The 20999-nt window shown below is 35.3% G+C and overlaps 6 protein-coding genes across 6 annotated transcripts; 4 read left to right on the top strand and 2 right to left on the bottom strand.

Annotated features, from left to right (window-relative positions):
• Window positions 1-334: 334 nt before the first annotated feature.
• On the top strand, window positions 335-727 carry RO3G_11809 (uncharacterized protein; the record flags this gene model as incomplete). The annotated part of the gene is made up of 2 exons (XM_067666393.1): window positions 335-404; window positions 504-727. 2 exons carry the CDS (start codon window positions 335-337, stop codon window positions 725-727), a joined length of 294 nt encoding a protein of 97 aa, XP_067522494.1.
• A 1038-nt stretch (window positions 728-1765) lies between these two features.
• On the bottom strand, window positions 1766-4936 carry RO3G_11808 (uncharacterized protein; the record flags this gene model as incomplete). Its single annotated transcript, XM_067666392.1, has 8 exons — window positions 1766-2304; window positions 2464-2758; window positions 2819-3197; window positions 3261-3338; window positions 3400-3872; window positions 3927-4131; window positions 4195-4696; window positions 4750-4936. The coding sequence occupies 8 exons, from the start codon at window positions 4934-4936 to the stop codon at window positions 1766-1768; spliced, it is 2658 nt and encodes an 885-aa protein (XP_067522493.1).
• Window positions 4937-6059: 1123 nt separating this feature from the next.
• Window positions 6060-11550, bottom strand: RO3G_11807 (uncharacterized protein; the record flags this gene model as incomplete). The annotated part of the gene is made up of 6 exons (XM_067666391.1): window positions 6060-7806; window positions 7858-8562; window positions 8620-8999; window positions 9142-10695; window positions 10746-11017; window positions 11205-11550. 6 exons carry the CDS (start codon window positions 11548-11550, stop codon window positions 6060-6062), a joined length of 5004 nt encoding a protein of 1667 aa, XP_067522492.1.
• Window positions 11551-13011: 1461 nt separating this feature from the next.
• On the top strand, window positions 13012-13919 carry RO3G_11806 (uncharacterized protein; the record flags this gene model as incomplete). The annotated part of the gene is made up of 5 exons (XM_067666390.1): window positions 13012-13190; window positions 13365-13497; window positions 13568-13715; window positions 13769-13853; window positions 13907-13919. 5 exons carry the CDS (start codon window positions 13012-13014, stop codon window positions 13917-13919), a joined length of 558 nt encoding a protein of 185 aa, XP_067522491.1.
• Window positions 13920-14500: 581 nt separating this feature from the next.
• On the top strand, window positions 14501-15760 carry RO3G_11805 (fructose-bisphosphate aldolase, class II; the record flags this gene model as incomplete). Its single annotated transcript, XM_067666389.1, has 3 exons — window positions 14501-14570; window positions 14629-14677; window positions 14803-15760. The coding sequence occupies 3 exons, from the start codon at window positions 14501-14503 to the stop codon at window positions 15758-15760; spliced, it is 1077 nt and encodes a 358-aa protein (XP_067522490.1).
• Window positions 15761-16899: 1139 nt separating this feature from the next.
• RO3G_11804 (uncharacterized protein) lies at window positions 16900-19070 on the top strand (the record flags this gene model as incomplete). The annotated part of the gene is made up of 6 exons (XM_067666388.1): window positions 16900-17277; window positions 17330-17409; window positions 17522-17541; window positions 17702-17877; window positions 17946-18951; window positions 19057-19070. The coding sequence occupies 6 exons, from the start codon at window positions 16900-16902 to the stop codon at window positions 19068-19070; spliced, it is 1674 nt and encodes a 557-aa protein (XP_067522489.1).
• Between the last annotated feature and the right edge of the window lie 1929 nt (window positions 19071-20999).

The following is a 20999-nucleotide window of genomic DNA, read 5'->3' as shown; positions in this document are numbered from 1 at the left end:
CCATTTGATTGTTTTTCTATATGAACATTATTAAGAAAGTCAACAATAATTGTTGCTCCCGCTTCTTTCAATTGTTCGACTGTATGAGTCGTTGTGCACGCTATACATTGCATGCCTGCAGCAATTGCGGCTCTAACACCTGCAGGCGCATCCTCAAATACCACGCAATCTTTTGGATCTCTGTTGATGAGTTTGGCTGCCATCAGATACCCTTCTGGATGAGGTTTACCATAAGTCAACTTTTGATAATTTAAAAGAGTGAGTTTTATTTGGAAGATAAGTGACAATATAATTAATTACCTTGTCTCCAGTTGCCATTTCTTTTGGTATTCTAATGTCAAACTGTTGCAATCGAGCTGTTGCCATAGCATTTGTACCTGCTGTGTTAATTGTCCAGTCTTCAGGTAAGATACTTTCTAATAAGTCCAAGACACCTGGCAGCACAGTTACGCCTTCCTTTTCTAATGCTAATTTGCGTTCAAGTTCTATAACATGCTCTATAGTTGCTAAATGGGGCATCCAGCGTTCTAAGGTTTCTATCGTTCTCCTTCCATGGGAAGTTTCAAGGATCTGGGATATACGTGAGCTTATTTTATTATTGTCCGTGATTTGTTTGTACCTGCTCCGGTTTCAAGTTATTCTGGATAGCAAGATCTGTCCAAAATTTAACTACTTGAGGTGTAGTATCAATAACAGTACCATCAAGATCAAAGATAAAAGCTTTTGATTCTAGTGTCTTTGTCACCATGATAATTGATTAAAGAAGGGAAAGGGGGAGAAACGGGAAAAAGAAGGGGGGTTTAAATTAACCAAAGGTAGAAAAGAGATATTTTCCGATTGGGTAAAACATAAATATTTTACGCTTTAGCCTTATGACGTATTTTATTAAATTTTGTAATGTCAACTTGCAAGCTGTTGATCAAGGAATCGGCGCTTTTAAATCCTTTTCATTTGAATAGTTGTGTCATTGAGACGACTATTGGTCGAAATGTTTGTTTTCCATATAAAAGTATATTTTTGAATTTTGATTCTTTCATTAAGCAATATGAGCACTTTTTCATTGTTTATTATTTGTAGAATAATTGTGAAAATTTCGGGTTTGCTGCTGCAACCTTTAAAGATGAGCTCAATATCAGTGTTTGAGATGGCAATGTCATGGTGTTCAATAACATGTATTTGACAGATATCTGTATTTCCTTCTTTGTTTAATTTTCAAGTATTCCAAGAGAAATATATGCTTTGCAAAGTGAATGCCATTGTTTTTTTGTAAATAGCAAGATCAGTATGATCAAAGCCTTTGAGAAGCATTTACTAGAAATATTGGATGAGTAAGGCTAAAAAGAATAGGAGCATTGAATACAACCATAGACAACATCTCAGGAACAATATGCAAAGCTATTTATCAACCACTCAAATGATAGAGGATTACTTAATCTGTGCTGGTTTTTTCACACGATAGCGTTAGAAACATTGCTGACATCTACAATAGTACATCTATTTTTGCTTGATGCCAAACGCATTCCTAGTCACGAATCCATGAAAACAAATGTCTGTGAGAATATTCTTGTAGGTCTTACAAAGGCTCAGCAACAACAATAAAAACAGTAAAAGAGAGTGGAGTTTAAAATCATAGCATCTTCATACAAAACTGTAGGACAAAAAGGCACAAGTGTTCAGAATGGATGTTATAAACTAGCTTATTTATTTTTTTTATGATTGTAAAGTCCAGTTGCGTATAAGGAAGGAATGGGAGTGTTTTATATGTTTACTCTTTTTCCGCAAATGGGTTTAATGGATAAACGTTAATGTAAGGCGGCGATACCTCCATGTTTACTTGAAGACGAACATCAATGACTGAGAACATTTGTATACATTGCGTGCACTCAGATGTGTCGATCATTACAGGTGGTATCAGCTCTGCTGAACTCTTAATTTCTTTTCTTTCTTTTGAAAGTTTTAAATGGTCGATTCCTTCTGACAGGAGTTTTTCCATGTCATCATCGTATTCATCTTCTTCATCCGCATCACTGTCATCACTATACCCACCATCTCTTACTCTTATTTCAGCATATATCTTTTCTTCATTATGCATTGTAACAGGAATGTCTTTCTTCCAAAATATTGTTAGTTGTAAAGTATTCTTGTCAAAGGCAAACTTTTTAACCGGTAAACCATGCATATATATTCTGCTTTCGATCCCGTATTCTGGAATATATATTTCAAACAAACTCTTTCCAGTCATAATAACGACAGCCTTTTTATAGATAGGGCCATGTTGCTGTTCACATTTATGAAGATATGTAGCTAAATATAGTTTTGTATCGGCGTCCTGGGCTAGCTTTGCACCCAATTTTTTCTGATTGCACGCGTAAGCAGCCTTTTGGACAATTCTTCGAGTATATCCACAAGCTATTTTAAAAAAAAACAATCAGCAAGATAAAATAGACACTCCTTTCGACTTACGCTTATTGTCTAATGCTGCTTGAAGCATTCTGTGTACCATCACATCCGCGTATCTTCGAATTGGTGAAGTAAAATGTGTATATACAGGTTCATTCAAAGCATAATGAAGATGCTTCTCAGCATTAAATGCACCAGCACAAAAGTATTTTGCTCTCTGCATAGCACGTATGCACAGAATAAGTAAAACAGACTTGACATTTGGGTTGTCTACACTGTTAAAGGATTTTTGAAGAGTCCCTGCAGTACTACCATCAAAATTAAGCCCTAAAACATCAGTCAGCCTAAGAAATGCATCCTATTAACAAAGTCAGAGAGAAAAGAAAGTAAAATAGCATGTTCAAAAGCTATTTTTTACCAGACGCCGTTCAATTGGATTTTCATGCCGACGTAATAAAGCTTCAGAAGGAAAAGCTTCTTTGATTTTTTGGGCAACCGATATATTGGCGCAGAGCATGAATTCTTCAATCAATCTGTTGGCTTCTTTAGACTCTGCTTTATCAAATGAAATAGGATCTCCATTAGAATCGAGCTCAAATGTAAGTTTTACAGAGTGCAAAGATAAAGAACCGCCATCTTTTCTCCTTTGACGCATATGCACAGACATATCGTATAGCATGCGTATATCCTCTAAAATGTCTTCAGCATTATGATTTCCATATATTATAATATCTTCTGGAAGATTCCTTCCTTCAATTACTTCTTGCGCATGCTCATAAGCCAGTTTGGCGCAGGATCTAGTAATGAAAACGTACATATTGGTATATAAATTGTAAAAAGGGAGAGAAAGAAGTATTTACTTTATAATAGTTCTACCGAACCATGTCTTCGTTATCTTTCCAAACTTATCCATTATCCACAGTACGGAGAATGCTAATCTATGTAAAATAAAGAATAGAGCTTAATTTTATAATAATAAGATTCAAGATTCGTTTTTACCTATCTACACCAGGGTTTAAGCTGCAAAGCTGTTCACATAGTACACTAGGAAGCATGGGGATGACTCTATCAGCTAAATACGTGCTTGTTCCACGATTCATTGCTTCAGTGTCCAATGGTGATTCCTTTTTCAAAAAGTATGTTACATCCGCAATATGCACACCAACTTCAAGATAACCATCTCTTAAAGGTCTGATGTGCAAAGCATCGTCAAGGTCTTTTGCAGTAATAGGATCAATGCTAAAAACACGTTCACACCTTAAATCGAGCCTATTTCTGTATTCAACCGCAGGTATACTCCAAGGCAGCTCCGGTAAGCCTTGTAAAGCAACTGGACTGAATTCCGCATCAATGATACTATTATCTGCTATGACTGCTTCTTTCTCTGCAGATAAATAGCCCACTGGTCCAAGTTCTTTGATAATTCTACCTGCTGGATTGCTATCTGTGATTAACCAACGATACACCTCAGCCTTATAATGAGATTAGCTAAATAATTTGCTTACATTATATCATATTTATCTTACAGAAAATAGATGAGTTTTATAATATTCTTCATTTTCAACAATGTCACTTGGTACTTTGCGACCAAAAAGAGCAATCAGCGGCATCCTTTTATCCGTTGGTTTAAACCAAACACGTCGAGGTAGTTCTTTCTGTTTGTCGTTATCCCCATCCACTTCGACTGGAGGAGTTTCATTACTCTCCTTAGATTTAGGAAGTATTATTGTTCTGATAAAAAAAAAAGAAATATAAACATAAGTTTAAATTTAACATTTAGTGCTCTCAATTTACCCTGAATAAGTTGTATGTTTAGGCCTTTCAATTATAGCAACAACTTCACCACAATATTTTGGCTTCTGATCCTCCATATCATTTTCTTCATCACTATAAGTGTCTTCTGGATCCTCTAAGTCTTGCACAACGTCGACTACAGATTTATTATGCAGCTTACGTTTCTCAGCCATGTCAGCATCGCGTTCTTTTTTTTGTGTCCAAATGGTCTCCACATCTAATAGCTTAATAGCAACAAGATCGCCCTGAAGAGACCGGTTTCTATCTTTATGGCCACCAATATAAATGTCTGAATCGAGTTCGTCACATTTTACATATGCATCCTGTCTGTTTTTTGATATCTTCATTTCGCCTTGGTATAACGAACCGTCCAATAAACCTGCTTCTACTTCTTTCGGGCTAATAAATGCGCTAAAAAGTGCTCTCTTATCTGATTTGAGTCTGTCGTCAGGGTGTAAATACTCGTGATTTCTTGTTGATTGTGAAAGAGATGGTGAATTATCTAAAAAAACAATTATTAGGCAAAATCTAAGCTTTGAATATATAGCATTTTACAAGAATTGGTGCTGGATCTATATTCTTCTTTTGCAAATGAACGTTTGTTTTGACTCGTTGGTCTTAGGTCTTCCCTAAGTCTTTCCGGTATAGGTCTTTTATCCCAGTCATTTTCCCATTGCGTGTTGGTTGAAGTTTTTGAAATTTCAGCATTTTGCTTAGAAAAATTAATCCAATCGTTAGGCATACTTGTCTGCGGATCGTTATCGTTCTTTTCTAGCTGCTCTGTAGAAGGCTTTATATCATTTGTAAAATACCGTGGAGATTTTTGCCTTTCATACTTTTGATTTTGCATTGTATCGGACTGGTGCTGTGAATCCCAGCTGTACTGATTACTTTTTGTTGAATAGTTTGTGTTAGTTGAATAATTGTTTCTTGAGCTAGATCGCCAATATGAAGAAGGCTGTACTGCAAATTTATCTGCTGAAGTGGTTCTTTTTTTTCTCCAATTATCAGAACTGTCGGCAGTTGACATATTTATGTATAGTAAAAAATAAAAAAAAATAAAGAAAAGGAACAAAACCGTTTTTGAAATTTAAAATTTGGCGTGATACTAATCTATCATCAATGCATCTTGCCTAAATAAAATTTTAATTTTAAGAATTTAGAACACGTTGAACGTACCAAACGTAAGAGCACTTAGGTTTTTGGTTTCGTTTTTTATTTCATCTGTCTTTACATATGACATTGTATATACCTAAGATATGTAGTTTTTTTGTAATTTCAACCATAAAATTGATGTTTGAAGTTTGTTAATCCCTTTTTTATTCACATGCTTTGATTAACAGCTGCCCTTACGCGTTAATGAATTGCTCAAATTGATGTCATGGTTTTCAGTTACGATATTGATCAGATCAATTATCATTCATTACTACCCAATTTATAATCCTACAATCCAGTTTCACATATTATTTTATAATGTTAATTGGGGAAAGCTTTTCATTTTGCTCAAATTCATCAAAGAGGCATACTAAACTGTTTAAAAGGTAATTGAAAGATGGTTACATTCATTAGTTCATATCAAGGACTCTCTGATTTGGTTTTTGCTAACTATAAAGATTGCAGTTAGACTAATATTTGTGTGCATGTAAAAAAGATCACTATGTGCTGCTGTGCCCTATTTTGAGAAAGCAGCTCATTAGCTTTTTAATTTCTTAGGGCACATCGAGAAACACATAGTAAGCAAATAAATTATTTTGTTTTTTTTATAATTATGAATAAAAATATCGAAAAAAGATACATGTATTCGTTGTAATTATTTATCTTAATTTTATTTGCTATATATGAAAAGCAGTACATGTACAATATTTCTACATGAATGCGTTTGAAGTTTTTACAATTTTTGTGGGAGGTTCTGGTTCTTCACTAGATGAAGGAGGTCGTTTGACAGCGGATGGAGATCCTGAACTTGAAGTACCATTATTGTTGATACGGGCACGCAAATCCTTATTAATTTTATGATAATACTTCTCCAATTGTTTTCCTTGTTCATAGCCAAATGTGCCTACAGCATTATAGGTAAAGCAATTTTTGAATACTAAACGAATATCTTGATCAATAGCTTTCAAGCTTGTGTATTTTCCACTCTCAAGTCTCTCCCAGATTGTTCGCAAATCCATAGGTTTTTTGATTATTTGAGCATAATCAGGCAACGCTGAAAGATCCACAGGCTCATTAAACAAAGCAGCACACTCACGATATGTTAGATTATTAATCACCTTCTGAGCAATACGCTTCTCTTCTCCTTTCAGACAATCAGGATCAGCAAACTCAGCTGACCAAATCTGGTTAAAGAATGCTTCCAAAGCTTGACATTGCTTCACAACCCACGATCCATGATGATTGAAACTATAACAATTCCAAAATATCTGTCGAATATCTCGCTCGAGTTCCCATATGTTTTTGAACTTGTCTTGATCAAAGTTCCTTTGAATGACAGACAGGTCCATAGGTCTTTTTATAACATCATAATAGTGAGGAACACCTTCAGCAATAGCATCAACTGGTTTATGGAATGCTGCTGAGGCTTGATGTGCCCACAATTTCTTGATAATGCGTTCACATTTCTTCTTGTTATTAGAATCCATAATCGGTTTGAAAGGAGCTTTGGGCTTTGGTGGCGCAGATGATGGTAAGGCATCTTGACTAGAAGAGGATGGTGGGTTTAATATCTTGGTTGGTTTACTTGGTGACTCAATTTCGTTTGAGTCTGGTGTTACATTCGCAGGCGATTCAACTTTACCAGTAGAAGGACGCCTATAATTACCAAAGTAACGTTGCCAGTCTTTGTTGTAATCTTCTTCCAACATCTTTGCTTCGTTGTATACGTATGTGTTAGGAGGATTGAAGGTATAGCAGTTTCTAAATACTAGTCTTATATCCTCATTCATCTCCAGGGGATTTGTGTATTCGTTGTTTCTTAATTTTGTTTCAACCGTCCCTAGATCCATTGGCTCCTTAATAATTGTAAAGTAATGAGGAACGCCTTGCTTGACAGGATCCACAGGGCGTAAGAATTCAAACGCATGCGGATTAGACATTGCTCTAAGAATGATGGTTTCCATTTTTTCATAATCCGTCATTCGTTTTACTTTCTTTTCAGGTAAAGAAGAGACGAGAGATACTGCAGGTTTAGCAATGTCTTGCGATTGTCCAATTGGAGTCGATGATTTCTTTGGACTATCAGTTGTTGTTATATTTTGAGCTTCACGAGGTGGTGATGGATTAACAAAAGTGCTAAGCTGCTTAGGTTTAGACGGTTGTTTCAACTTTATGATCTTGGGTGCGTCATGAACAATGGTTTGTGGTATAACAGCAGCAGGACTTTCTACAATGGTTATATTCTGTGGCTCTTCTTGTTCTTTACCACGCAAATTGGCTATTTCTTTTTCGAACACGGCTTCAAGAGCTTGGCCTTCATTATATACATATGTTCCAGGTCCATTGTAGGTATAACAATTATTTAACATTAAGCGAATATCGTCTTCAAATTGCCGGAAAGTGGTATATTCTTTGTTTTCAACTTTGCGTTTAATAAGACTTAAATCCATTGGGTTCCTAAAAAAAGTATAAGTAAGGTTTGCAAAAATGATATGCTACATTCGTTACTTTATAATTTTATAGTAATTTGGTGCTCCATCTAACACCTCATCTACAGGTTGAACAAATGGTAAAGCACATCCATGCTTATTTATCTTATTTAACACCCGTCTACACTTCTTTAGCTCTTCTGCTGTCACACTATCAACTACTTTTTTATGTTTGGACTTTTGAGCAGGTACATGCGTAGAAGTAGTTGTAGGTGATGAAGCACGTTCTGCTGGCTGTAATTTTTGCTTCTCGTGTTTTCGCTGGTTTGAAATGGGAAGAGTTATAATGTTTGGCGTAGATGTAGTAGGAGCTGTGCTAGATGCAGCTGGTTTGACATCCTCACGAATAGTAACATTTCGTTCTGGTTGATCAATGGACATTGGTGAAGCAGCGGAAGCATTGACTTCTGGTTTTGTAGAAGATACGCGATGTACATCATGCGAAGGAGCTTCTGCTTTAATATGTATAGTTGGTTTTTTGACATGTTTTTCAGTTTTTTCTTCTGAACGTGGCTTTGGCTTACTGAAACGTATAATAGGCGGCTGATGTTGTTGATGAGTTGGTGTTGAAGGCTCCGATGTGTCTTCACTCATGTCTTGAGGCTGCATTGTTGGAACACGGATAGTTACTTTTAGTCCAACATCAATAGGCTTGAAAACATATTCACAGAATTGAAGCAAATATTTACGGACACAGTGGTCTAATTTAGCATTTTCTGCTGAGCTACTTGCAAAATTAATAATTAGTTATTGATCTATGATGCTTGATTGTTTAACTCACTTTAGCAATTCCCATAAAGTCTGTTGCAATCCTATATCGCTTTCAAATCGCTTTCGTATGTTCTCAATACTTGCTTGGAACTCTTGTTGTGGTGTTTTTTGTAGTAGGGATCGATCATCATCAACTACTACTTTTCCTTCCTCTTCTGCAAACTCTTCAGCATATATATTCATCGCACTCGTATCGGAAGTCTCTTTCAGGGCCAAGCCTAACCATGCCAGCATGGAACGTGCTACATAATGAGACACATAAACAGAGGGATCTCCTTTGATGATGTTAAGTAAATATTGATTCAAAGTTGGATATGACAATCCACATAAAATGTAGAGACTATCAAATGCTGCTAAGCGCACCTCTAAGTAGTTGCCATAGCGAGTGTACTGTATAAATAAAGATAAATCCACCGGCATTAAGTTTTTTAACATCAGTTTAGTCATTGTCTATACAAAAAAGAATTGAATAAGCTCACTTTTTTTTTTTTTTTTTTTTTTTTTTTTTTTTTTTTTTTAAAAAAAAAAATACCTTTAAACAGGTCACTGTAATGATATTGTGATAACTAGGAATAACATAATCGAGCGTCCTGAAGCGCTCAATTTCTGCCTTGGCCGCAGCATTGACTTGTTCGCCTTCAGGATCATCCACTTGAAAACCTTCATCTGCAGTAGGTATCAGAGCGTCGCCTAAGGCTGAAATGAGTGTTGCTACGTAGTAGCAATCGGAAAACTCGTTTCCAATATTATCATTGTATCGTAAAAGATCCAACAAAAATTGACGGATTTTAACTGGTGTTAATCCACGTTCATCACGAATTTGAGCAAAAGCAACAACTGAAGCCTTTTGAAGAAAGTACTCTGATAAATCTGAGAAGTTATTGGGTTTGGGTATGGAGCGTATAAGCGGTAATTCATCGGTCTTTCCATCATTACCAGAAGATTGACTGCTGATAGGAAGGCAAAAGCGTTGATGGAACATTTTGCTGAGTTGATGCAAACCGACCCAATTCAAACTAGGTATACCACAGCTGGCTAATCCATAAGCGGCTTCCATACGAATCTTGTAAAAACATTTAGGATCCATAATAGCACGAAGCAAACTTGTCGATGTAGCATAAGATGGCATGTATTTAAGAGCATCAATAGCCTCATGCTGGGCTACCACGTCTCGATCTTTTGTTAGCTGAGCTGCCCACATGTAATCTGGTTGTTTAAACTCAACCACACAAACCCACTCAAATTCCGCATCTAAACGAATCCAATCAAACATAGCACTTGCTGCACCACTTGTATCTTCTTCGTCTTGGCCCCATTCCACTATTCTCCACTCTTTCTTTCGATTTGGATCCTCAAATATAGGCATTCCAAGGCCCAAGCTAGGAATAATGCCAAGTACAGTCGTTTGATCACCACCTTCTTCGTTTTCTTGTTCTTCTTCTGCCACAGCAGCAGCAGCAGCAGCTTGCTTAGCTTGAAAACGTTTTGTGTTTCTACGAATACGTTTGTACTTTGTATTGAACTGAACTTCAAACTTTTGCTTGTCTGAATGAATGTCGAGAATATGTTCATAAGGTGTGCCATCAGCTTCATGGATTCGAACAGTCAAGTTACCAGTAAAAAGAGGCGCCATAAGCTCTTGGTATTCAACACCATACGACATATTATCAGGGCCAATGACTAACGCGTTTGTGTTTTCTTGTCGCATGAAAATTTCAACTACCATCTTCTTTCGATTAAAATGGAAAGAAAATGAAAATTTCGGGCATCCACTTCTATAGACCCACTGTTCTGCAAATACTTTAGTATCAAACCCACTCACTTTTCGACACAGTCTCAAAAAATAATGTGTACTGATCGCATTTTGTGCCAGTTCTCCACTCATTGCTGATACAAGGATTTTAGGTAATACTCTGGATAAACCCAACGTTCCTCCTCCTTTACACATTCTTTTATCAAGCATATAAACGACAAGAGGTGCTTTTAATTCGATAAAATCGAGGTCTTCAGGATCAATAGGATAAGGTAATGCGGTATTATAAACCGGTGGTCTATTAATATCCAATAAACAGCAAAGTTCCATATCCTAATACAAATGCACGTTAGTTATATAAAAAAAGTGGTTAATAGTATTACCTTCTTCAGTCTTAATCTGTATTCATTGTTTCCCAGATGCCTCTTGATGAAGAGTGATCCCATATAGTTTGCTAATCCTCGCACTAACCATGTATCTGGCCATGATTTTTGAACAATATAAATACCAAACCATTGTCTTGCCAATTCCTGACTTAATTCACGTCTAGTTTGATAAATTTGATCAATAATATCAGCAGAATGTAGCAATCGAGAGCTACAAATGGCTAAGGATGCACTTGAAGCAATATTTGACCATGCGTCTTCAACAAACACTAGTTTATAGTCTGAGAATGGATACGAGCCATATTCTTGAGTATAAAAGTGCATAGCCTTTGGATAAAAGTTGTTAGAAGTCAATAAAAACACATTAACCAGTGTGTGTCCTTACGTGCATTAAAAAGCTACACGTGACATTCAGCTCTTCTTCGAATCCCGGTAATCCAAAAGCATATATATTACACATCATATTGATTTCGGCCATTAAGCTCTGCTGTTGGTTTTCATCTAAATCGGCAGCAGTGAGAACTTCTTCTTGCAGTTGCTGAGGTGATAGCTTTATCATTTCAAATGGTCCAACAGCAAAACCAATAAATGGTGCAGGCGTAGGAACTGAAAGGCTGTATCGAACAATCTTTTTGGTAGAATCTGTTGGGTGTAATACCTGTTCAATCACGTCTCCACTACAAACTACCATCATTCCATTCTCTTCATCAAATGAACCTTCCCCATCATATTCTGGTATTGATATTCCATTTTCTTTTCTTGGCACAATAAATTCCATATCCCATGTGCATCTTTCGGACATTCGATCAACACACGGTAACCATGAGCGTGTTGATCCTGGTAATGGTTGATTGACTGTATACATATGATTGGATCGCTATGTTCCTGTATTAAAATATCATATTAGATTGTCAAAATTTGTACTTACATAGGGTGCAATTTCGTCGTTCTGTTGTACAAAAACAATGCCATTTCGAGGATTCTCAAGCGTGTATTCAATTCGAATAATAAGTGAAGCAAAAACTGGTTCTATTTTAGGTGGTTTATCTACAATTTCATCTTTTTGTTGCTGTGATTTCAGCTGCTGTTGAGGCACCTGGCTCATGTCTACTCTTGTTCCAATCTGACAAAACAAAATGAATTTATATGCGTACACATAAAATCATGACAATTTTTTTTTACCTGTTTAATATAATCGGCGGGTAACTGAATTAATAGCTCTCCTTCGTCTGCTTCTCTTAAAGCGTTTAAATATTTGCTTTTATACACTTGGTGATGAGCAATTGTTGTATTTGTTCCCAAATTAAGATCATCAACTGCATCGGAATGTGTAAACTCAACAGCTGTATCGTCCACAAAGATTTTTTGGATTTCTAAAAGAAAGTTTCAGTTGGTAAGCTATTTTTTCTAATTACATTTGCTCTTCGCTTACTGCATTGACGACAATTAAGTCTTATATTTGCTAATTTATTGACAAGTGGTTGTATTGTTAGTTCCGCAAGGCCCTATATTTAGTTGAATTCATTCTTAGAAATAGCATGCTAAAATAACAGAATTATTTTTCTTACTTTGATAAATTTATGACTGGGATCTACTTCAACGACGAACCGTTCATGGCTTGTATAAGATTCAAAAGAAAATTAGCGACCTTCAAATTAAGCATAAAAAACAGTTTATTGAAATACTTATAATGTAAACGCCTTTTTCAAAGCATCTCGTTGCATTACTTGGGCGAGTCTTTTTGTTTGAAATTTACTGAAAAATAAACGTGTAGATAAAAAGTTATTTAAAAGAAAAAAAAAAAAAAGAAAACTGCGGAGTTTTATTGTCTGCGTCATCATAATTCAAACTTTTGGTAAACAGAAGAAACTTTTCTTTTTATGCTTCAAGTAATTATTAAACTATAGTGAATGCTGTTAGGAATATATAAAGCAAAAAGCACACAGCAATTACAGTTTAACTACTTTGCATCTAAAGATGAAAAAACAAACAATATATTTATTGAATAACCAAAAGCGCGTTTTTGCGTGTTCAGAAACAACACTCATTTATCAGAAAAATGCGACCAATCAAATGCGCTTATTCGCGTCAAATGTTTTTTCAACAAGTCAAAAAAATTTTTTCTAGTATTTTTCACATTAACTCACATTAGAAATTTCTTTCATTTCATCTTGTTTGAGAGAAAATTCAAATCTTCTTACATCAGTCTTTGTATAAATACTTGCTACCAAGAAAAGACTAAAGGACTTTATTGTTTTGAAAAATGAGCAATACACGTACGACCCGCAGCAAAACAACGACTACTAGTACTACACCTAGTTCTGTAACTGAAACTAGTCCAAGCAGTTCAACCAACACTAACAATATCACTGCTGCTCCTGCTGCAAAGAAAGTTATAAAAAGGAAGACTGCTGAAAAGACAATGAGTAGCAGCGCCAAAAGGTAAGTGTACATGTAGAGATAGTGAACTGTTTAGATCTAATTTTACCACTGCAGAATTACAAAAGAATTAGCAGAGATCTCTCTTGATCCGCCTTCTAACTGCAGGTAAATGTAGTTGTACTTTGTGGAATGAAGAGAGAGGAGGACATTTTAAATTAATAGAATATAAAATAGTGCTGGACCTAAAGGTGATAACTTATATGAATGGGTATCTACAATTGCTGGACCAGCTGATTCTCCTTATGCTGGAGGTATCTTCTTCTTAGACGTTCACTTTCCTCAAGATTATCCTTTTAAACCTCCAAAGGTAATTTTTTTTTTGAAAAAAGAAAGAAAAAGAAAATCATTTTAATTTGCTGGGGGAATTTAATTATTAGGTGGTGTTCAGAACACGTATTTATCACTGTAACATTAATAGTCAAGGCGCTATTTGCCTTGATATCCTCAAGGACAATTGGTCACCAGCTTTAACTATTTCTAAAGTTTTGCTATCTATTTGTTCTTTATTAACTGACGCCAATCCACGTAAGAAAATGCTCAAGCTTTCTAAGACAATTTTCACTGACTGTTTGTATTAGACGATCCATTGGTTGGTTCTATTGCTCAAGAATATTTGAATAACCGTGAAGAGCATGACAGCACTGCACGCGAATGGACAAAAAGGTAAGTTTAATTTCATTTAAAATGTGATTTTTAATCATTTGTTTCAATAATAGATATGCTTGTTAAGATACACAAGCCGTCCTTTTTTATTTTATTTTTTTCTCTTAAACCACTTTGTTATTCATATTCAACTATACATGCACATACAAATGAAATTTATTGTTTCTTTTAAAAAATAAATAAATTCTGCAATACTCATTTTTCCTCTTCCACTTCTTCAAGTTTTACTCATTCCCATTTTTAGAATTCAATAGGCGGGGTTTCGTCTATCAGCAGTAATCAGCTTATATCGTTGCAATCAATCACTCAAATCTATTATCAGCCAAGTTGATCTTTAACCCCTAATATACTATTAACAATATGACATGACATATTTTGTAAATAATAAAAGTCATTATATAGTCTCTGTATTATAGAGAGAATATAGTTTGTATCTTGTTTGCAGGGGTGGTGTATCATCAATATTAATGCAATTCTTTTTTACGCGTAAAAAAAAAAGAAAAAAAAAAAAGGAAATGGATCTAAAACTGATCTTTTGTTTTAAACTTATTGCGGTGATAAAATCGAAAGTTATATAAAGCCTTTATCTATCTTTTTCTTACTTTTCTTTTCCTTTTGTAAATTAAATTACATTAAATTTTATAAAAATGGGTCTCCTCGATATTGTTCCTGCTGGTGTCATTACTGGTGACAACGTTAGAAAGCTCCTTAACTATGGTATGTGTTATGTTTATATTCAATCGCGTATAGCAATTCATTAACAATATAACTGTAGCCAAGGAAAACAAATTTGCTATCCCTGCTATCAACTGTACTTCTACTAGGTAAGTAAAAAAAAAAAAAATGGCTTTTTTTTGGGATATTTGGGTAACAAAACCCCGAGATTTTCATTTAAAAGCCCTTGTATTTTCAATGCAATTTTGCATTAAAACTTTATTTTTACTGATAGCACCATCAACGCTGCTCTTGAAGCTGCCAAGAAGAACCAATCTCCTATCATCATCCAATTCTCTAACGGTGGTTCCGCTTTCTTTGCTGGTAAGGCCATTGACAACAAGAACCAAGAAGCCTCTATTCTCGGTGCTGTTGCCGGTGCTCAATATGTCCGTGCCGTTGCCAAGGCCTACGGTGTTCCCGTCCTTGTCCACTCTGACCACTGTGCCAAGAAGTTGCTCCCTTGGTTCGATGGTATGATTGCTGCTGATGAAGCCTATTTCAAGGCTCACGGTGAACCTCTTTTCTCTTCCCACATGTTGGATCTTTCTGAAGAACCCGTTGAGGAAAACATTGAGACCTGTCTCAAGTACCTCCAACGTATGGCTCCCATGGGTTGTTTGTTGGAAATGGAAATCGGTATCACTGGTGGTGAAGAAGATGGTGTTGATAACACTGGTGTTGATAACTCTGCTCTTTACACACAACCCGAAGACATTTGGGAAATCTACCGTCGTTTCTCTGAGATCACTGACTTGTTTTCCATTGCTGCTGCTTTCGGTAATGTCCACGGTGTTTATGCTCCTGGTAACGTGAAATTGCACCCCGAACTCTTGGGTAAGCACCAAGCTTACGTCAAGGAACAACTTAAGGCCGACGATGAAAAGCCCGTCTACTTTGTCTTCCACGGTGGTTCCGGTTCCACACGTGAAGAAATTGATGTTGCTCTTAAGAACGGTGTTGTCAAGATGAACATTGATACTGACACTCAATGGGCTTACTGGAAGGGTCTCAGAGACTTCTATGAAAACAAGAAGGATTACCTTCAATCTCAAGTTGGTAACCCCGAAGGACCCAACAAGCCCAACAAGAAGTACTATGATCCTCGTGTTTTTATCCGTGCTTCTGAACAAGCCATGATTGAAAGAATCGTTGAAGCCTTGGATTGGTTGAACAACAAGAACGTTTTGTAAATATAAAAACCTTTATTTGTATATTCCGTGCGCATTTTTATATTCTTTTAAATCATAATATAATAAACACGTGCTTAACTTTTCAATCATTTTAAAATGGTAAATTCCCGCTCGCTTTTACACCTTTTTCCCTTTTTACTTTACCCTTTTCTTTATTATTCCTTTTCAACATGTCACCTAATGAACAAGATGAGGATGACAAAAGTAATAATACTCCGAAACAACACCACAGAAGACTTTCACTTCCCGATCTTGAAAAGTTGAGAAAAGAATGGGACAAGAGAGAAGCCATTCAAACAGCTACACAATTACCTCTCGGGAAACTACAAGTAATAATACAGAACACGTTGTCTAAAATATAAAAAAGAAATCTTATAAAATAAAAATAGATTGACTTGCTTAATGTTCGAAGTGACGTCCCTGTTTCAAGACCGCTCATGAGACTTAGGATGGGTTCACAACATTACTTTTCTTCAAGGTCGAAACATACTAATGGCAACTGGAATGAAGGGTTCTTGTTTACTGTATCCTATCATAATCAATTATTCGATACAATCGAGCTTGACTTGTACGATAAAAAAAAAAAGTATAGATCAAAGATGAGACATATTGGAAAAGCTAAATTAAAAATTGCTCAGTTAAAAAATAGAGATTCTGTTTTTATTACGTAAAAATTCAAGCAAAGCGAGAAAAAGAATGACTGAATTTCTAATACGTTATTCTGTAGTTTCCTTCCAATGTATGAATATCACGTTAAAAGGTACTTGCCAGCACATATTCAATTGCCACATACGTTTCTTAAATCGCATATGCCAAATATGTCAATGCCCAAATTAAAGCAATATTACACTAAAAAATCTGTCGATCACCAAGGAGACGAAGAGGTAGAAGACCTGTTTGATTTACCACCATATCAAATACATCCAAGTCATAGTAAACATTCAATGACACCTTTTATTGGATCTATTCAAATTAGAGTTAGATATTCATTCCAATTAGACAATGATATTAGTAGTGATACTTTATCTCCTTTTTACTTTAATCACCCGAACGTTTCTATGGGGACAATTCTATCGTCACAAAGTCCAAGTGTATATACAACTGATTCATCGCATAGCAGTAACAGTAACAATACACTCATGAATAACTATCATGATGCAGTTGAGCCAAACCTTGTTATTGTCGATAAAATCCAGTCTAAAAAGCCTCAGATGCAACCACAAAGTGATTCAACAGTCAATCTCATGTTTCATAATAACCTGGATTTACAACAAACAAATGTTGATTTTCCAAAAATGGATGGTGAAAATAAAAAGAAGGAAGAGGTGGAAGTTTCTGATACGGCAAGTATTAAAAGTCATAACTTTGGTGATAAAAACTTTGCCTTTAAATGGATCAATGAATCATTTGAAGAGGTCGCTTTATCTCATCCTAGCTTGGATCGTATGATTGGGTTAGTTGTTAGCCCTCAGACACGTACCTTGTTGCGTGCTGTAGTCAAATTATTTAATGCTTTTGTATGTACTCGTTTTGTATAATCATATATGTAGCTCATGTTATCTTTATTAGGGCCAAGGATTTAAAATTACAATATTGCAATTATTATCCTCCCTGACTTTATTGCAAAGCTTTTATGCTGAGATTCCAAGGTAAATATCTGATGCCTTTTCTGTATATTACTCACGTGCTTTTTACATAGAGAGCCTCCTGCAGAGAAAATTACGGATTTAAAGTTTCTGGATGAGGCCTATTACTTTTTAGGACATGCTATCATTGCTTATGTATAGTAAAGAGTGTTTGAACGGATAACTGTTTGCTAAAGTGTATAAATATATTAGGGTTGGCGTGGCCTTTCTTACCTTGGAGATTACGCAAAGTATCTGAAAGGTCTAGTAAAAGAAACAGTTTATGTGTATCATATTGGCTGAACGTAATACATAGATGTGATGAAAACAAAATCCAACAAAGAAGCTATTGTTCGTTATTTAAAGATACCCCAAGAAGATTTGTTAGGCTATGAATATGGCTTGCGTAAAGGCGCTGTATTTCAGCCAAGTTATTTTGTTTCTTATGATCAAGTTCATGAAGCGGTTGTATTGGGTATTCGTGGTACTTGGGTAACATTTAACTGAAATGCATTAACAAAAGAGTAGCATTTCTAATTCCTTTTTTATGTTTATTTTAGAGCTTATATGATTGTATTACAGATCTTGTCTGTGAATATAGACCTTGGAAAGGAGGGCTTGTTCATTCAGGACTATTAGCTTCTGCTCAATGGTTCTTTACAAGGATTATACCTCAAATATTTGTATATGTCCGTGAACAAAAGGTAAAACGTGTGTCTTCTTTTATTATCACAGGTCACTCCTTAGGCGCAGGTACAGCAGCAATCTTGACTATGATGGTTGCAGATCATATAGATCAATTAAGAGAGCTATCTAATAATCCTGACTTCAAAGTACGTTGTTATGGCTACGCTCCTGTCGCTTGTGCTTCTCTAGACTTGTGTGAAAAATATAAAGAGTATATCAATAGCTTTGTATGCCATGATGATCTCGTCGCAAGACTATCTTATGGCGCTGCTTCTTGTGCCAAGGAACTTATCATGGACTCAGCCATTGCTGTCGATGGTTTAGGAGGCAGCAGTAAAATGAACTCAAACCCAGATCTACGTAAAGAATGTTTTGATATCATTCAAGCACGAAGAAAAGAAATTTACTTCGGAAAGGAACCAAGATACCCACTTTTATATGTTCCTGGTTGTGTCTATCAATTCAGACGTCAAGCGAAACCCAATCAATATCCTAAGAAATTCGCAACCCAGCCGCTTCCTGGAACAACCACCAGCAGGAGAAAGCTGTCTGAGTCAAGTGCATCAGAACCTGATTTAAATTTACCTAAAAAAGAAGACACTACATCCTCATTTACACTTCATCGTTCATCCTCCATGTTATCAGAAGAGGTTTATATTACAAAAACTTGTTTAGAAGACCATGCAGTTGTTACTTATCTCAATGCATTTCAAGCTGTAAGGCAAGATTGTATGCGTCAAGACGCTGCTCGTAAAAGAAATAACAGCGAAGCAAGTTCATTTTATTCCTCTTCATCCACATTAAAACAATCATTACCATCATCGCCTAGAATTAAATTAAACAACAGCGTACCTTCTTCTTTCACCCAATTAGACGAAGGTACAAACAATGTTCACTAAATAAAATTTGTGTTTGCGTATACATATTTCAACTCAATTGAAAACATATTGTTGAGTTTCATATATATAAATACATCTTGAATAGATTGGATGAATTGAATTTATCAGTTCACTGTTATTTATGCCTATTCTAAAGTATTGTTTTCTAAGGCTATCGTTTGTTGATTCACATTAATCAGACATAAGATATTGATTAAAAGACAGGCCCAAATCAAGATAAGAAAAGAAAATATTAAGAGAAATCCGCTTCATGTTAATGTAGCAATATTAAAGTTACCTTTGGTTAGAGTAGCAGTTGCCACCACTGTTAGAAAAAAAAAACATTAGTGATCGGCGTAGAATCCCTCAGATTTCGAATTTAGGCTATAATAAGGTGGTGATAGATAAAATTACCACAGTAAGATATACTGTCTACAGATGAGGATTCCTGAGTTAAAATACGATGATATTTGTTAGAGTATTCGCTGACAGTAGAAGACAATTGTTGACGTATGGACTGGATAGACTACATACTAAGTTTGTTGATGTTATCAAGACAAGAGTCCAAATCGGTCATTGTAACCTCTCACGATTTCTTTTTTTGCAACACAAGCTAGGAGATAGGATGTTATTCATTATGATGTATTTTTGAATATAATAACATCGAACGTTGAAGAAGAAAAAATTAGCTGCCATAATTGATTCAGGCTGTTGGACGAACATAGAGGGGTTGTCATCTTTAAGAGCTTTAGGATGATTGATTGCTTTTTCTTTAGTGGATATAACCACACAGTCAACTTTATCGTTCCTCAATTGTAAATTCTCACCAATTATAATTATAATGTTCAACGCATTTCTTTCAATCCGGATTATTTTCATATTGTTGTCGGGTTACTAAATGAGAGATGAAACTTGTATTTATCTTACTGCAAGAAAAAAAATCGCAGATGGCCACATCTCTAGTTCCGCTTACAGGATGTTAAAGCTTTTTTTAGGGATAGCAGCAGGATCAATATTCAAAATGGCTTATTCGATATTGACATTACATCTACTAAGTTTGATTGATTCCATATACAGGACTTCACCAAAGTTGGACGGTCTGAATTCAATACCCTTGGTTGGTTTTTTTAATAAACCTTAAAGGTAATCTTTCAAGATTCAAACATACAATTTGAGTTTCAACAGGTAAGTTCTTGTAGCTTTCACAATACGCTTTTTTTTTTTTTTTTTTTTTTTTTTTACTTTGGTTACGCTTTTTTACTTAGGATACGGTTCGATACACTTTTTTATTTTGAATAAGGTAACAACAGCACTTGCACTAGTTTTACTTCCTTCATTCAAGAGCGTGTCCCTTGTTATCGACAATTTATTAGATTTCGATATAAAGACAAAGCATTTTTGAATGAGTAGAGAACAGCCAAAATATTCTTTATCATCATTGCTCATTCATTTTCTTCGTAATAAAATATTTAATTGCATTTATCAATAAATACATATTTTCAATATAACATCAATGAGCAGCCTGTTTTTTTTTTTTTTTTTTTTTTTTTTTTTTCAGAGTCGTTATATAAAGCAAAATAAAGGCGTGCAATGCAATCACACGAAACGATGGCATAGAAGTACTGCCACTACATTGTGAAAAAGCCGAATCATTGGTAAATGAAGTTGACTGAAGATGAGGCAATGAATAAAATCAATGTATTCTTAGAAGCTATCTTCATTTATGAAGATTCGTGAGATTGATTGTTATTGCCAACAAGTACTGTATTTGAACTATGGAAGCAAATTTTTATATAAAACGACCATGTACACCATTAATATAAATCGAAAAGCCAACATAGGAAACGAAAAGTCGCTATCTGAATTCTGACAGCAGTAGGTCTTTCTTAATGCGATATTGCCTACTCAAAGTCGCCAAAATTACAAATTACATGTTTCATTATTCCACATCAAATACAGCAAAGCGATCATATAAAGGCAAATTTCCTTCGTTCTAGCTTTTTTATGTTAATAATTTCACAAATATTTATTGTAGAATAACTTTTAAAG

Source organism: Rhizopus delemar, genomic scaffold (assembly GCF_000149305.1).
Source record: "Rhizopus delemar RA 99-880 supercont3.9 genomic scaffold, whole genome shotgun sequence".
NCBI lineage: Eukaryota > Fungi > Mucoromycota > Mucoromycetes > Mucorales > Rhizopodaceae > Rhizopus > Rhizopus delemar.
Note: the sequence above shows the minus strand (reverse complement) of the source record. Positions and strands in the feature narration are given on the sequence as shown.